Source organism: Stenella coeruleoalba (genome assembly GCF_951394435.1).
Source record: "Stenella coeruleoalba genome assembly, chromosome: 1".
In the NCBI taxonomy this organism is placed as follows: Eukaryota; Metazoa; Chordata; class Mammalia; order Artiodactyla; family Delphinidae; genus Stenella; species Stenella coeruleoalba.
Window position 1 is genome coordinate 54,160,656 of NC_137169.1, and position 17,412 is coordinate 54,178,067.

Sequence of the window (17,412 nt, forward strand, 5' to 3'; positions counted from 1 at the left end):
TGTACTGTCAACTCGTAAATTCTGTGACTTTCATATAAAATTTAACGTCTTTTAGAAATACTTCATAGCTTTCGTATTACTTACCTTTTTATGTCCTTTTTCTGATCTTGATATTGCCCACTGTTTGTACTCGCTGATATTTCTTAGATGAGCTGAAATGATTTTTTTTAAAAATCTGTGATCCTTTTGCTATTCAGCAGGGTTCAGTTCTTTGTTTGCATTTTACCTTGAAGTTATTTTTTAAAATTTCTTAAATTTTATATATTTCTTAAGTTTCACAACAACTCTAAGAAGTATTTGGTTAGGAATACAATTATTGTATAATTTGTTTTAATTGAGATTGATAGAATAAGTTACTAAAAGAATTATTAAATTAATTTTCTTCAAATACTTTATATCTATTTTAAACAAGTTTGGGTACCTCAGTTTCATGTGGAGTGGAGAAGTATGGAATTGGGACAGAAAAGAAAGGTCTTTTCAGAAATTAGAAAATTATTGTAATGGGGTACACATAAGCCAGATTTTAAATCATAAATCTATACAAATGGTAAAAGACCTGAATTATGAGAGGAAAGTACGACCTTCACAGGGATTATACATGTGTTACTTTCTGTATACCATATGTAGGTACTGTATCACTATTCTTTTTTTAATCCTGAATTTTCTCTATTTACTTAGGTTTCATAATGTACAAGGAGTGTCAGAAATTTTTCTTTGAGAGAAATATAGCTTCAGTTGCCAGTCATGACTAAAATTAGAGAAAGCCATGAGTTGTAAGCTCCAGAGATGCAATACTATATCCAGATTCCTAGTTAGAGTATGTCTACATATATTTTACATATATATGTGTTGTGTAACATATATATAATACAACATATGTGTTATATGTGAATATGTTGTGTAACATGTAGGTTATATATGTCTATATATGTAAAACAATACAAATATAAACATTTTAGACTTGAGATGGTTGTCTAACTTAATTTTTGTGAAGGCTCCAAATAGTAATTTTCTTATAAAAGTCTCTCATTTTCAAAATGTTGATCAATTCAAATTGTCAATTAGGTGAGCAATCTATATCAAATTTTCCCCTTATAAATCATCTATTTTACCTCCTGTTTTTAAGTATGTACAGTTTTTAAGTATGTACAGTTTATAATTCTTTAATAACAAAAAGTTCAATAGCAGTCTGTTTACCTACTTAACAAAAAGTAAATAGCCTTCTAATAGCGTGACATACGGTATCTTTATAGAAAACAACGTGATGATGATGATGATAATGATGACATAGAAGTTCCTCCTTTGACTAAGTCTATGGCAGATCTACTGCTTAATAATTCTACCTCACCTAAAACTTTAATAATACAGAATTGTGTGTCAAACAAATCATGTTCTCTACAGTGTTCCAAGAAAAATGTAACTTTACTGATATATTTAAGTTTTGAGAGCTAGAATTTTCAACTTTACTATTTTTAATTTATGCTTTTAAGCATTTCCTTATGCATTGTGAATGAAAATAAATAATATTTGTATATGACAAATGAATTAACAGTTTTTTCCTTTTATATGAATTTACTTGAATTGGTAGATTATAGCACCACCTTATGCCCTATATAAGAATTACAAGCTACTATTTTATTTCTGCTTTATATTGTCAAAAATTATATCATACATGGAATTTCTTACTCTATCATTCTAAGAATTTTTAAAAAACTCAACCTTCTTCCATTTTTCTCATAATACTCAAACTGTCAACTTAATCTATAATCCTTTCAAGTTGATTTATTTGAATGAGCCAGCCAATTTGTCAGTACTTTTTTCCTTTTAATTCATAACATTTTAGTCTAGGTCCTAGAGAAAAAGCTCTGTGTGATTGAAAGTCTATTTGTTTTAAAGTAAATTTGGGGTTGAATAAGCATTGTGTGTTTAATAACTCTGACAGATCTTAAGAATTTGAATTCTTCCTTTCAAACAAGAGAGCTACAAATTCTCCTAGTGGTGTTATTTAATATTCAAAGTAAACTGATTATCACATTGAAGTTTGGTTGATATATATAATATATAGGTTTTCTTCTATTTAATAATAGCTGTTTTCTTACCATTTTCCAGCCTTATTAACCATGTGTTGTATTCAGAGTGATTGTCTTTCAAAGAAACTTGTAAATTCCCTTCTACCTGTACCTTTTCTAAAATTGGAACTTAGGAAAGACGTCTAATAAAAATACTTAATTCGCTCCCCAGCTAAATTTTATAAAGCATCTCCTATCATCCAGAGATACCATAAGCACATGGAGAAACTCTTCCATTTTTGAGTTTCCCAAATGCCACAAGTACTTTTCACTATGTGTACCAGGCAAAATGCATTGTTTTTTAGTTTCATTTAAACATTTTTTAACCGGAGAGTAGGAGGCTGCTATACCCATGGTTCCAATACAAATTTAAGAAATTTTTTAGATACTAAAATCTACATTTTTTTAGTAAGAAAACCAAATAATTATGTTTATCTTAACACTTCAGTATATGTATAATTCTGAATGATAATGAGTTATCATACTTATGATAATTTTATAAACATGAAGTTTTAAAAATATTAGCTTTAGAAAAATCATGGCAGATATTTAAATGTGGGGAAAAAAAGAATTTTGAATATAGCTGGTAGTTTGGAGAGAAAGTAAGGATACTTAGGTTCAGGTCTGGTTCTGCAATCAACGAGGATTGTGAATTAAGCATATCATTTTATTTTTCAGAGTTTCATCAGTCAAAAGAGAAGTCTGACTGAATTGCTTTTTAGACTTCTACCTTTAATATTCTGTAATTCTAAACTAGTATCTTTTACCATTCCAGTTGGGTAAATGTAAAAAATATATTCATAAGTTATATTAGATTAAATTCCATGCGTGCTGCAACTAAGGAGCCTGCCTGCTGCAACTGAGACCTGGTGCAACCAAATAAATAAATAAATAATTATTTTTTAAAAATTGATTGAAAGGAAAACAGTTTAAGTGTTTTCCGTTTGATGTCAGAATCTTAGTTCAAACTGTCTCAAAATTCCATATGATTGTATCTTTCCTTTCTTATCTGTGGCAGTCATCATCCAAGGTCATGTTGATTATGTTCAGGACAATTGGCTTTGAAATAATGCCAGCATCTGTTGTTAGTCAATAATACATTCCCATCCAAGAGATTTACAGGGAGGCTAAATGAAAATCTGTACATACTCTTACTCATCATTAACAGTTGAACTTTTGACTCAAGCCCAACTTTGAACCTCATTGTGTTATAAAAATTTTGAATTTAGTACCTTGAGTATATTTTCTTTTAGAAACATGATTTAATGGTAAAGCTTTGATCCAGAAGTCTTAGACTCTACACCTAATATTTCTACAAACTCCTTGTATAACTCTGAACCCATATAATCTATGGGTATCTCAATTTGTCTGTTTATTAAAATGACTAATTTATATCTACCCCATATTGTCTTATAGGGATGTTGTTGAAATATCATGTATAATGACTTGTTTCTGTCATGGGCAATATACTTGTGAAGATGAATTCCTATAATTTAAGGTCACATTTTAATTTCTCAGAATTAAAAGTACACATATCTTTTTTTTTTTTTTTTTTTTTTTTTTGCGGTACGTGGGCCTCTCACTATTGTGGCCTCTCCCGTTGCGGAGCGCAGGGTCCGGACGCGCTCAGCAGGCATGGCTTACGGGCCCAGCTGCTCCGCGGCATGTGGGATCTTCCCGGACCGGGGCACGAACCCGTGTCCCCTGCATCGGCAGGTGGACTCCCAACCACTGCACCACCAGGGAAGCCCAATACACATATCTTTTAGACCCCAAAGGTGTGACAGTGCATGTGACTAATGACTGACTAAAAGCTTGAGTAATAGTTTAGCAATAATGATAATTTCTTAAAATTCAGTTTAAGAAGAAATCTCTAAAGAAAAGATGAATATAAAAATGGTAAACTTACATAATTGAAAAATAACCAAAACTAAAATTAAAGGAAATAGAGAAAATACATGCAACAAAGTTTACAAAGGTGATTAATATCTAAAATAATCAAAATAACTTATTAAAATACGTAAGAAAAATACCAAGTCCACAATAGATCTATGACAATAAGGGATAAATAGGCAGTTCACACAGAAGGAGACAAAATTATAAACACATGGGGAAATGTTCAACCTTGCTAGTAATTAGGGAAATTAATGCAAAAATCATTACAATACCATTTTAATTTATTATATTTTATTACATTAATATAAATTATTGTAAAAAATCATTAACAATACCATATACAAAAATATATGGAATACTATAATGAATATTTTATGTACTCACACCTAGCTTAAGAAAGCATCCCCAACCACTAACCAATTTTTTAATGGTAACACTACTGACCAAGTTATGGTAATAACAAATTATCAAATTATCACAACTGTAAAGTTGCATCACTTTTATAAAGCGGTATGAACATATGTCATTAGCCTTAAAAATACACATACTTTTTAAAAAGTTTGTTTATTTTTATTTTATTTATTTTTGGCTGCGTTGGGTCTTCGTTGCTGCACATGGACTTCCTCTAGTTGTGGCAAGTGGGGGCTACTTTTCCCTGGGGTGCACAGGCCTCTCATTGCGCTGGTCTCTCCTGTTGCGGAGCACAGGCTCTAGGCATGTGGGCCTCAGTAGTTGTGGCACATGGGCTCAGCAGCTGTGGCTCGTGGGCTCCAGAGCGCAGGCTCAGTAGTTGTGGCACATGGGCTTAGTTGCTCCACGGCATGTGGGATCTTCCCGGACCAGGGCTTGAACCTGTGTCCCCTGCATTGGCAGGCGGAATCCCAACCACTGCACCACCAGGGAAGTCCCCACATACTTCTTGCTTAGAAATTCTTCTAAAGGATATTCATCAGAAGAAAAGCATTTAGACAAAATAGTATTCATTTTAGCATTATCTATACTGATAACCTACATGTCCAACACTTTAGAAATAGTTAAGTAAGTAATGGTATACAAACTCAATGGGTAATAAAAGAACCAGCTAAATTGAAATTTTGAATATTGCTTAGCAAAATTTTTTTTATCGTGCTAAAATACACATAACATAAAATTTACCATTTTAACCATTTTTAAATGTATGAGTCTGTGGCCTTAAATACATTTGTGTTGTTGTAAGACCACTACCACCATCCATGTCCAGAACTTTTTCATCATCTCCACTTGAAACTGTACCCATTAAACAATAACTCCTCATTTCCTCCTGCCCTCAGCTCCTGGCAAATGCCGTTCTACTTTCTGTCTCTGAATTTAACCATCCTAGCTACCTCATATCAGTGAAAGCATACAATATTTGTCCTTTTGCTTTTGTTTTGGCATACATCACTTAGCATATGTCCTCAAGGTTCATCCATGTGTAGCATGTGTCAGAATTTCATTCCTTTTTAAAGCTGAATGATATCCCATTGTAGGTATATACCATATTTTGTTTATCCATTCATTTGTCAATGGACATTTTATATATTTGAGTCTTTGCTTTCAGTTCTTTTGGATATGTACCCAGAAGTAGAATTGCTAGATCATATGGTAATTCTATGTTTAATTTTTGGGGAGGAACTGTCAAACATTTTCCACAGTGGCTTCTTCACTTTACATTCCTATGAGCAATGCACAAGTGTTCCAATTTCTCCACGTCCTTGTCAGCACTTGTTATTATCTGTTTTTTTTTTTTAATAGACATCCTAGGGGGTATGAGGTGGTAACTCATTGTGGTTCTGATTTGCATTTCTCTAATGATAATGCTGAGCATCTTTTCATATGCTTATTGGCCATCTGTGTATCTTCTTCGGAGAAATATCTGTTCAAGCCCTATGGTCATTTTTTAGTTGGTTTCTTTTTTTTGGTTTCTTGTTGTTGAGTTGCAGGAGTTTTTAGTATAATCTGGATAATACTCCATTTCAGATATATGATTTGCAGATATTTTCTCCCACTATGTGGGTTGCCTTTTCACTGTGTTGATAGTGTCCTTTGATGCACAAAAGGTTTTTAATTTTTTTTTTTAATTTTTTTTTTTTTTTTTTTTGCGCTATGCAGGCCTTTCACTGTTGTGGCCTCTCCTGTTGCGGAGCACAGGCTCTGGACGCGCAGGCTCAGCGGCCATGGCTCATGGGCCTAGCCGCTCCACGGCACGTGGGATCTTCCTGGACCGGGGCACGAACCCGCGTCCCCTGCATCAGCAGGCAGACTCTCAATGACTGTGCCACCAGGGAAGCCCGGGTTTTTTAATTTTGATGAATTCAGTTTATCTATATATTTTTGTTGTTGCCTGTGCTTTTGGAGTGTCATATCCAAGAAATCATTGCCAAATCTATGTCATGAAGCTTTCGCCCTATGTTTTCTTCTCAGAGTTTTGTAATTTTAGTACTTACATTTAAGTCTTAGATCCATTTTGTGTTAATTTTAGTTTATGGTATAAGGTAAGGGTTCAAAGTGATTATTTTGCACAGGGATATCCAGTTTTCGCAGCCCCGTTTGTTGAAATTTGAATTGCCTTGGCACCCTTGTTGAAAATCATTTGACCATATTTGTGAGAGTTTATTTCTGGTTTATCTTTTCTGTTCCATTGGTCTACATGTTTGTCTTTATGCCAGTATCACACTGTGTTGATTAATGTAGCTTTGTAGTAAAATCAGGAAATGTGAGCTCTTCAACTTTGTTCCTTTTCAATAGCACAATGTTTCAGATATAACATTAAATGAAAAAGGCAGGACATAAAATAATATTAATTAGAATGTAAAAAAATAGGTTTTTATATAAAGTCAGTATTAGGAATGATTACATAAGAATCAAACTAGGGTGGTAGAACTATGGGGACTTTTTTTCCTTATTTTTAAATTTCTAATTTTAAATGTATTTTGGTACCAGTAAAATAATATAAAATATAAATGTAATTATAATTTACATAGTAGAAAAATGGTGTGTAAGTATATAAGATAGTTTAGCCTTTAAAAATGTGAGTAAGATATCAATATCAATGTAAATAATGTTTGTTCTTGACTCTTCAGTGCCATAGTAAATCCTTCTAAAATGGATTAATAATATTTTTTTAAAAAATATTTATTTACTTGGTTGTGCCAGGTCTTAGTTGCGGCACGTGGGCTCCTTAGTTGTGGCACATGAACTTTTAGTTGCAGCATGCATGTGGGATCCAGTTCCCTGGCCAGAGATCGAACCCAGGTGCCCTGCATTGGGAGAGTGGAGTCTTAATTACTGTGCCACCAGGGAAGTCCCAGGATTAATAATATTTTTGATATTATTGTTACATAGCTAATGCATGCCTTTTCAGTTGTTATCTTAATATTATTAAAGCCTTGAGCTTATTATTTAAATATACTAACAGATAATTTTTCAAAATCATCCTTTATATAGTCACTTCAAAACCTCATTAATATTCTATTTTTGGAAGCCATTACGAGTGGAACAGAAATATGTCTTATAGGTAGGCAAGCCTACTAATGATAAAGTGGAAAGCATATTTTTGCTCACATCTATGGTAATGGAACAATTTCTCATACCTTCAACAAAGAATCCTTTACTTTCTGCAGAAAGTGCCATCTTCAAGTAAAACCTGTTATGAAGTTCTAGTTATGAGATCACATGTAAGCATGTTGGTTTGGAACTAGGAGAAGGAATTTGAGACCAAGAGATAGTAGAGCTAATTTTATAGAGATGTCTTTCTCAAAACTGGTATTTATCAGCATTTTGCTATAGCTGTGAAATGAATTCAGTCTTTAGTTACCTAGACTTGAAACAATTATTCTGGTTTATTATACTTTATCTTTTAAATATAAAGTCCTTTCACTTTTTCTTTCAACATGTCAGTTTTAACAATCCTTACTTCTTCATTCTTAGTATGCTCTAAGCACTAATCTCACCCTGATTATTGCAGCAGCATGTTCATTTATTACTTTGTTTCAGTACTTTTCCAACTCTCATGACCTGTATTTTTCATATTTCTCCTCTCCATTATATCTTTTCCTAACTTTTTGTAATCTAAATGCTGCCTCTTAATGATGTTGCAAATTCCTGGAGGGCACTGGCTCTAGTTGACATTTCTTTTATATGTTCCCTAGGTTTTTTCTCATTGCTCTGCATGCTGGAAACTTGTAATAAATATTGTTTGAAAAAAGTTTTCCTTCATTTCAGGAGTGGCAATGTGTACAATCAAAAGGTTGCTTTTTCTTAGAAGAAGATGGTGAAATCATTAGTCATCAATATAGGATGCAAATAGCTCAGAGATCCCTGGTTTATCTAACAATTAAGCCATTAAACCTGAGTCAAGCTGAAGGCAAGTTTAAATTTTCTGTATTTTTTAAAAAATATCAATTTATGCCCACTTTGAAAATACTTATGTATTTGGTGGTTCTAATTAGTGAAGAAAATGATCTGCCTAAGAAACATGTGGTTACATATTGCAATACACTTAAAGAAAGTCGTTTGTACATTGACTGTGTTGTCATATTATGCAAAGAAAGTAAATTGTTTTGGACATGTTTAAAGTATTTTTCTTTTAATTTATTTAAAAATGAGAACAAACTGTTACCTGGTTTCCTTTTGACATAGAATTAACTTTTTATCTGCTAATAAGTCCTTAGTTTTTTCCATTTATCAATTTTTTAAATTAATATGCATGAGACAACTTCTATAGGAGCATAATTTGGGACAAATATGAACTGCAGGTATTTTTGAATACCTTCAAAGTGCCATGTCATATGACTTAGACAATCCTTATTAATAATTTTCATATCCGTGGTAATATTCTTTTTCTATACATCAATGCTAGATAAAAATTAATAATTTCCTAGTGTCTACATTGGTTATTACATAATTTTTAATTAGTGAAAAATGGCTATATGGGTGCTTTCCCTAGATATCCTTTTAATGTTATTGTTCTAAGTATCAATCTTTATTTTTCTTTTATTATGTTTACATATAAACATCTACTTACTAGAGGATTCTTCCCCACTTACATTACTTTTCCATCTTAAAGTAGAGATTCTGAAAGTTTTCACTGTATATATTGTAGGACACTTACAACATTTGGTTAATGATACTTATAATTTTTTAATTTTTTTATAAATTTATTTATTTATGGCTGCATTGGGCCTTTGTTGCTGCACACGGGCTTTCTCTAGTTGTGGCGAGTGGGAGCTACTCTTCGTTGAGGTGCGTGGGCTTCTCATTGCGGTGGCTTCTCTTGTTGCCGAGCACAGGCTCTAGGTGTGTGGCGAGCGGGAGCTACTCTTCGTTGAGGTGCGTTGGCTTCTCATTGCGGTGGCTTCTCTTGTTGCCAAGCACGGGCTCTAGGTGCGCGGACTTCAGTAGATATGGCACGCGGGCTCAGTAGTTGTGGCTCATGGGCTCTAGAGCGCAGACTCAGTAGTTGTGGCACCCAGGCTTAATCGCTCTGCTGCATGTGGGATCTTCCCGGACCAGAGCTCGAACCCATGTCCCCTGCATTGGCAGGTGGATTCTTAACCACTGCGCCACCAGGGAAGCCCTGGTAATTGATACTTCTAAATGACAATTACAATAGTCATTTTTCAGATAGAAGTATCAAGATAGGTCTGCAAATTCAATGTAGTTGTTTATTCTCTGTATTCTTATGAAGAAGATTTTTTTTCATTTATTTATCAAATATTTATTGAAGACCTTATAAACCAAGTATCATTTTAGGTGCTTAAGATACAGATACATCAGAGTACAAAAAATACAAAATCCCTGCCCTTATGAACTTACATTCTAGTGGAGGAAATAAACAATAAATAATAAACGTAATAAATAGTAGGGGATTCCCTGGTGGCGCAGTGGTTGAGAGTCCGCCTGCTGATGCAGGGGACACGGGTTCGTGCCCCGGTCTGGGAAGATCCCACATGCTGCGGAGCGGCTGGGCCCATGAGCCATGGCCGCTGAGCCTGTGTGTCCGGAGCCTGTGCTCTGCAACGGGAGAGGCCACAACAGTGAGAGGCCCGCCTACCGCAAAAAAACAAAACAAACAAACAAAAAAAACCCCATAATAAATAGTAAATGACATGGTGTGTTAGAAAGTGATAAGTGCTATGGGAAAAACGTAGAGGAAAAGGGACATTGTGAATACGAGGGAATATGAGTTGCCATTGAAAGGGCGTATTAGTGTATGCTTCATTAGAGGTTGACATTTGAGCAGACTTTGAAAGAGGTGTATTAATTATCAACTGCTGTGTAACAAACTACCCCAAAACTCAGTGACTTAAAACAATTAAACGTTTGTTTGCTTATGAGCAGTTCTTTTGGTCTGAGCTGGGCTTGGCTTTTCTCTATAGGGCTTACTCATGCATCTTTGGTCAGCTGCAGGTTAGCTGGTGGCTGGCTTTAACTGATCTTGGCTGGGCCCTTTCCTTTGTATGGGTTTCAGCTGAGACAACTTGATTCAGCCTTTTATAGTCTCTTACCCTCTAGTAAGTTAGCCTGGACTTGTTCTTATGGTATAACAGGACTCTAAGAGAGAAAGCAGAAGCACCATAGGCCTGGGCTCAGAACCAGCTCATTACTTCTGTTACATTCTGTTGTGCACAGCAAGTCAAAAGGCAAGTACAGATTTACAAGGTGGAGAAATAGATTTGATATCTTGATGGAAGAGCTACAAAGTCACATTGCAAGGGGTTGTGGATACAGAGAGGGATGGCCATTTTTGCTGTCTTCCACAGGAGGCAAGGGAGTAAGTTTTGTGGATGTAGGGCTGGTGGAAGGGGATGGGTGAAGAGTGGAGGAAGTGACAGGTAGAGGGAATCCTGTTCAGAGGCTCTGAGATGAGAGTGTGCTTGGTGTTAGAAGAACAAGGTGGCTAGACTTGGTATATTGAAGTAAGTAAGGAGAGAGTGTAGGGGCTGAAGACAGGGAGAAACAGGGACAAAAATCAGGTACAGTTTTGTTTTGTTTTTTGCCATAATGAGAACTTGGACTTTTACTCTGAGAGAAAAGAGGAACCCTTAGGAGGCTGCCATCAAGATTTTCTCTTCATCTTTGATTTTCAGTAGCTTGAATATGTGTCTTGGTGTTTTGGGTTTTTTTGTTGTTGTTGTTGTTGATGCTGTTTTTGACTTTTGGGGAGGTTTTTTGTTTTTTGGTTGTTTGTTTGTTTGTGTTTATCTTTTTGGTATTTATCCTACTAACGGCTCTCTGAGTTTCTTAGATGTATGGCTTGTTGTCTCATTATTTTTAGATAATTTTCCATCTTTATCTCTTCTGCTCTCTCTTTTCTTCCACTTATACACCTGACATCTCGTTCTCCTGTGCGCCACCACCAATAAGCCAGTGCTTGCATCTCATCTCTCCTTGGAGGGGTCTGTCTTTCCTTGGATTTCAGGCTGCTTGGTTGTCCTGTGACCTCAGCTCTGACAGGTTCAAGAAATGTTATAATTTTGTATTTCATGCATTTTTTCTCATTGTTAGGGTGGAAGCAACATTCTTCCAACTTTCAACTGCATTAGAGGATTTTTAAATAGAGATGGAACATAATCTGACATATTTTAACAAGAGCAGTCAGGTTGCTGTATTGAAAACAGATTGAAGGTACAGAAAGCAAGGGGTCCAGCTAGGACTCTATTGCAGAATTCTAAGAGGGGACTGGTGTTGCTTTGAACTGGGTTGTAGAGGGTATAAGAAGTAGAGATTCTGGATATATTTTGAAGGTCAAACCATAGCATTTCCTGAGGCTTCGTTATGATACGTGAGAGAAGGGAAAAGTTAAAGATGATTCAAGGATTTGGGGTTTTAGCAACTGGAAGGAATGAGTTACTCTTATCTGAGATAGAAAAGAGTATAGATGGACAGTTTTTTTTTTTTTCAGATGTTTGGGAAAGCCAGTTTTAGACATAGAAATCCAAGTGGAAATGTCAAATAGGCAGTTGGGTATATGGGTCTAATGTTCAGAGGAAAGGTCCTAGCAGGAGATACAAATTTTGGAGTTAACAGCATATAGATGATGTCTAACATCTCTTCCTCCTATGCTCCTTTACAGGTAAGCCAGTGCTTGCATCTTCTCTCTTCTTGAAAGGGTTTGTTTGTCCTTGGATTTCAGCCTACATGGTTACCTTGCAACCTTAGCTTTCTGATGAGTTTAAGAAAAGTTATGATTTTTAGAAAGTGTGTATATAGAGAATGTTTCTAACAATTTCATTGTGTATAGGTATATGCCTTATTGCAAATGCTATGATATTTATAAAAATGGATGTGTATTTCTAAAAAAGAAATCCGAATGGGAAAGAAACCACCACTTTTTTAAATAGGAAAGAGTAAGTAGTGATTGCTTATTTTAAGATGTTTGGGTTTTTTTGTTTATAGGAAAACCATCCCCTTGGTTATCAGTTGATACTGCCTTGTATATTCTTAAGGAAAATGAGAGTCAAGCAAATCTACAGCTCATGTGTTTTACTGAACTACGAAATAGAGAGGTATGCATATTTATTTTCTAATGTTTAGTTAAAAATATAGTATGACCTCAAGTTTGAGGGAAATAATCGTTTTTCTATATATTTTAAAACTTTTTATCTTCCCTTCCAATTAAGGTATATACAGTAATCACTGTTCATATTACATATGTTTTATTAATTGTGAAGGACTTTTTCTTATTTGCTGAGATTTAAAAATTGAGGATTGATTGGCCATTTTGGCTTCATAACTTATAAGTTGTGTGACATTGTACTTCACTTTCCTCTTTTCTAATGCCCTGATACCGCACATGTGAATATTTTTTTGTTATACTCAATAAAAATGATTGATGCCAGTGGATTTTTTTCCCCTAAATACAAGCAATTCAAGGCTTTGAAAAAGTTCCTCTAGATGTTTGTCTTACTTATACTACTATTGCAAAAAAGAAAAACTTCAAGATTACTATCCTCAGGCTTGACTCATAGGGTCCAAAAATAGATTGATCTGAAGAAATGCTTTCAAATGATTTTATATGTTGCCCATGGGGTTGTTCTGATCTTTTCTAATTATATATTTACTCAGAGGCCAAATATGTGAGGCAGATACATAAATGTGGCTATTTGTTTTATGAGGACTACAAAATATATCTGCTACACAATAACAGGAATAATACTATTCAAGGGCTTACTGCAATATCATATTTAATCTTTATATAGGCCCAACGACAGACAAACATTTCCCTGATGGAATGTTATATAAAAGTCTTTATTGTTGGCTTCCAACAGACAAGAATAGTTATAGGCAAGAAACAAATAAAATGACAGCAGTTAATGTTTTGAAAAAACTCTTCTTCAAAACTGACTACAAAGTTAAATTCAAGATAAAGCATTGTCTAAAACAATAGCTTTCCCACTTTGTTTTGCTTAAAATTACTTTCTTACGAGATTACATGTATAAAAATGTTAGTACATAGCAAGCCTATAATAAAATTTGAATGAGTTTCTATTTACCTCTTTCCTATAGGCCTCTGTTTATCTTTAATATGTCATATTTACAAAGGATTTTTAGTTTTAGTTTCACAATTATTTTCTTTAAGAAGAGTTTTGTGCCCACGAAAGACTTTCCATTATCCAACCACTGTGGCAGTTCAAGTTTATATGTAGAGATAAGGGAGGTTCAAGGGATAACATATATTAGGAAACAGCAAGAACTGCTTTTCATTCCTGGATATCAGTCAACATCTGGCCAATCTAAAAGATTATGATTTCCAAAAGATGGGTTTGGTCAATCTTTAGTTTTCAAAATGGCCCTCACTTTTATAGGATTGCTTCTTTTATCAAAATAGGACATGGTCACTTTAGGATGATTATGGTTCCTCTGACTTGTGAGGGTAGAAATAGGGCCGAACCCAGAATTTGGATGAGCAACTTTGTTTTGTATATGAGTCCCCAGGATGACCTAAAATAAACCTGGGATTTGAAAGGAGTTTTAGACACAATACCAGACAGAATTCCCTAGGGTTATTCTGTGCTGAAGGGCAAATGGCTACTTGCTTAGATATTATACACGACTAGGAAATGCTTAGGTTTAATATATTGGACAGAGACAATCCCTAGGTTTTATAGGAAGACATTGGGCTCCAGAAAGCACCTAGAAGGTTCATAGAGGGATGCCATTTTGCTTTTTCTTATAGAACAGGAGAATAAAATGTTTTCCTATACAAATGTCTTGGCACTCATTATAAATATCCTGTGATGGAAAAGAATTTTGTATAAGGTAGGTTTATCTGGGACTCTGCCTTCTTGTTTTATAGTCCATATTACATAAATAGTAGTAAAATTCCAGTGCTTTTGTCCACATAATTGTATTTTTACAAATATGGTTAATTCATACAAATAGTGAACTCTTTTAAAATATATTTAATTTTTATGTTGTGTCATAGCAATCTGAATTACAAATCATATGTTTATATTTGAATCAAATTAGGCAACTATAACCCAGAAAAATTCCTCTAAGATTTTTCTCTTTGCTTCCTGTTGAAATATTTGCATAAAAAACATTTTTGAGAATTATTGGGAAGATTTAGAAGTTATATAACTTCTAACCTGTTACAGTTTTAGGCATTTGTTTTTAAAATATATAAAGTAATACATCTAATATTATTAGCCTTACCATTAACAAAAAGATTTTGAAGCCTATAAAACATTGATAGAACCATAATAGAATTGGTGAATATTGGTATAAAGAGAAACTGTTTCTAATGCTCCCTTTCATAAGAAAGATTAAAAGTCATTAAGACTCATGGTGGTTGTTTGTTTGTTTGTTTTTAAAATTCTTTTGGAAAAGATGTTTGGGTGGACTGGTGAACTAGGACCTGGAATTTACTGGTTAATTCCTTCCACAACTGGCTGCAGGCTAAAGAAAGAAATAAAACCAATAACAGAAGAAGCCCAACTTGTACATAGAGATGAAACAGGGGAATTATTTCTCACAAAGGAATTTAGGTAAGTTTTGTTTATTAAAGTTAAGAGCTATAACATCTAGACTGTATATATATCAGTAGCCTGTCTTCCATCCTTTCCTTTGGCTAGCTGCAAATCCCAACCCCACATTCTAATCAATAGCTCAACTCATCCACTAGGCATCTGAAAGTGACCTTCTACTCATAGGTCTGGGATTGCCATTCATTTCTGGGTTCCATACATTTGGCAAGTCAACTTTAGTTGCGTATCTACTGATTTCTCATCCACTAGAAATAGGTCCTGCTAGTTGCACTATTAACTTAGATAGCTATCAAATATGAAATCCAAATAGGGTAGTTCTCCCATACCATACATGTACACAGTAAGATCTGGCTGCAGGTAGAGAGGAAGAAGAAAGTAGATGGACAAAGGAGAAAAGAAGAAGGGAACTTCTCTCTGAGTTCCTACTACATGTTGACATGCTGGGGTTGCTTTGGAAACTTGTTTATGTCATGTAATACTAGACTGAGTAACATATATATTTGGATACATTAATTTTATCATTCACAAATATTGTTTTTTATTTTATTCTTTTGCATTATGGTTTATTATAGGATATTGAATATAGTTCCCTGTGCTATACAATAGGACCTTGTTGTTTATCCATTCTATATGTAATAGTTTGCATCTGCTAGTCCCAAACTCCCAATCCAACCCTCCCCCACTCTCCCTCTCCCTTGACAACCATAAGTCTGTTCTCTGTGTCTGTGAATCTGTTTCTGTTTCGTAGATAAGATCATTACAAATATTGTTTAATGCCTTTATATTACTTCCTTTTGAAAGTTATCCTCATAGAAACCTTTTTCAGTCTAGTTGCCTTAGAGACAAATAATTTGCTATTTTTTGTAATTTTAGGTCAACTTTATCAGATATATTTGAAGTAATTGATTTAGATGGAAATGGTCTTCTCAGCCTTGAAGAATATAATTTTTTTGAACTGAGAACAAGTGGTGAGAAATGTGATGAAGATGCTTGGGCTGTCTGCAGAGGTAAGCACTTTTCGTTTTCTTAATGGTTATGTAAAACATATATATATATATACATACACACACCCTTTCATCCTTAAGAAGTGAAATGTCAAATTTCTCCATGGAATATTGTAGCAATTGGGACAGTTTAAAAGTAGTAGTATTGTTTGTAGACCATAAAAAATTAAACATTTATTTTCCTTAAATTGGTAGTTGGTGTAGTACTCAAGTTAAAAGAAAATGTGAATTAATTAATCATAATTTCTATGTTCTTTGGAGCTTAGAATGTAAAAAACTTTGTCTTACCTCTGATAGCAAAGGGACTGAAGTGGTTGAGAGACGCAAACTGTGCCCAGGAGAGGGCAGCAAAGAGCTAATAGGCTAGAGTTTTACTAAAAATTAAGAGGTTTCCAGGAAGTCGTTTATATATGTTAAGAATTCTTTTGTTTTTTGTATTTGAGTTGAATTAAGAAAGTCCATCGATGGACGTATAAAAGCCAAAAATGCTAAGATAGGCAAAGAAAAATACTGAGAGCGAGGTGAAGTCAGTTGTCACTTGCGAGGAGTCTGGGAAGAGGGTAGAGCTTGTATATTTAAGCCAAGGACTAAAAGGTCAAAGCTTGTATATTTAAGCCAAGGACTAAAAGGTCAAGGACTAAAAGGACTAAAAGCCAAGGACTAAAAGGTCAAAAGAGCTTGTATATTTAAGCCAAGGACTAAAAGGTAGAGCTTGTATATTTAAGCCAAGGACTAAAAGGTCAAAGGGGAAAGCCAGAAAGCCACAGCCAACTATAGATCACAGAACAAGAAGTTGAGGAGGCTAGAATGCAGTCAGGAGAGAGATTAACTCACATGTTGCTGTCACTGGGGTAGTAATGTGTCCTAATCCTCTGGTTCTTGAAATGGTCTAAGCTTGGCAGTCAGTGAGCCAGAGAGGAGTCTGATAAGTCTGTTTATCTAAACAGCAAGTAAGGTAGAAATATTATTAATATAAAGGTTTTTAAAAATACATCTCTTTTTAACTGACAGTTTATATACTGTAATCAGTAACAAGAAATGTATATTGATTTATAATAGTATACTTCAATTAACAAGATTGATAACACCCATAATAGAGTATTATTTTTAGGAGGATGTAATCATCCTGTAACTTTAATGATATAATATTTTGATTCTCTTTGTTCCCTTGTCATATATCAGTTGAATATATTTGTATGAGTATTTTCTGAGTTCTCTATTCCACTGATCTGTTTGTCTCATCTGTCACCAGTACCACACTGTCTTGCTTACTGTAGCTTTAATGTAATTCTTGAAGTTGGGTTTTAATAAACTTTAAAAACTTAATGGAGAATTGATCATTTTAAGTTTTAAAAGTAGACTATTGATAGTCTCTATAGCATAGTATCTAGGTACATTTTTCTTGAAAGTAATAATTTCTTTGTATTATATATC

General features: G+C 34.2%; 1 protein-coding gene across 4 annotated transcripts in view; it reads left to right on the forward strand.

Annotated features, from left to right (window-relative positions):
• Positions 1–17,412, forward strand: part of EFCAB7 (EF-hand calcium binding domain 7) — a gene marked incomplete at its 3' end in the record, with an annotated part of 50,779 nt that overhangs the window by 14,345 nt on the left and 19,022 nt on the right. For all 4 annotated transcript variants that reach the window (XM_079936460.1, XM_079936459.1, XM_079936461.1 and 1 more), the window contains exons 7-10: positions 8,208–8,349; positions 12,384–12,493; positions 14,817–14,974; positions 15,848–15,981. In XM_079936460.1, coding sequence (XP_079792586.1) covers positions 8,208–8,349; positions 12,384–12,493; positions 14,817–14,974; positions 15,848–15,981 — 544 coding nt within the window. The remainder of the gene's footprint in view (positions 1–8,207; positions 8,350–12,383; positions 12,494–14,816; positions 14,975–15,847; positions 15,982–17,412) is intronic.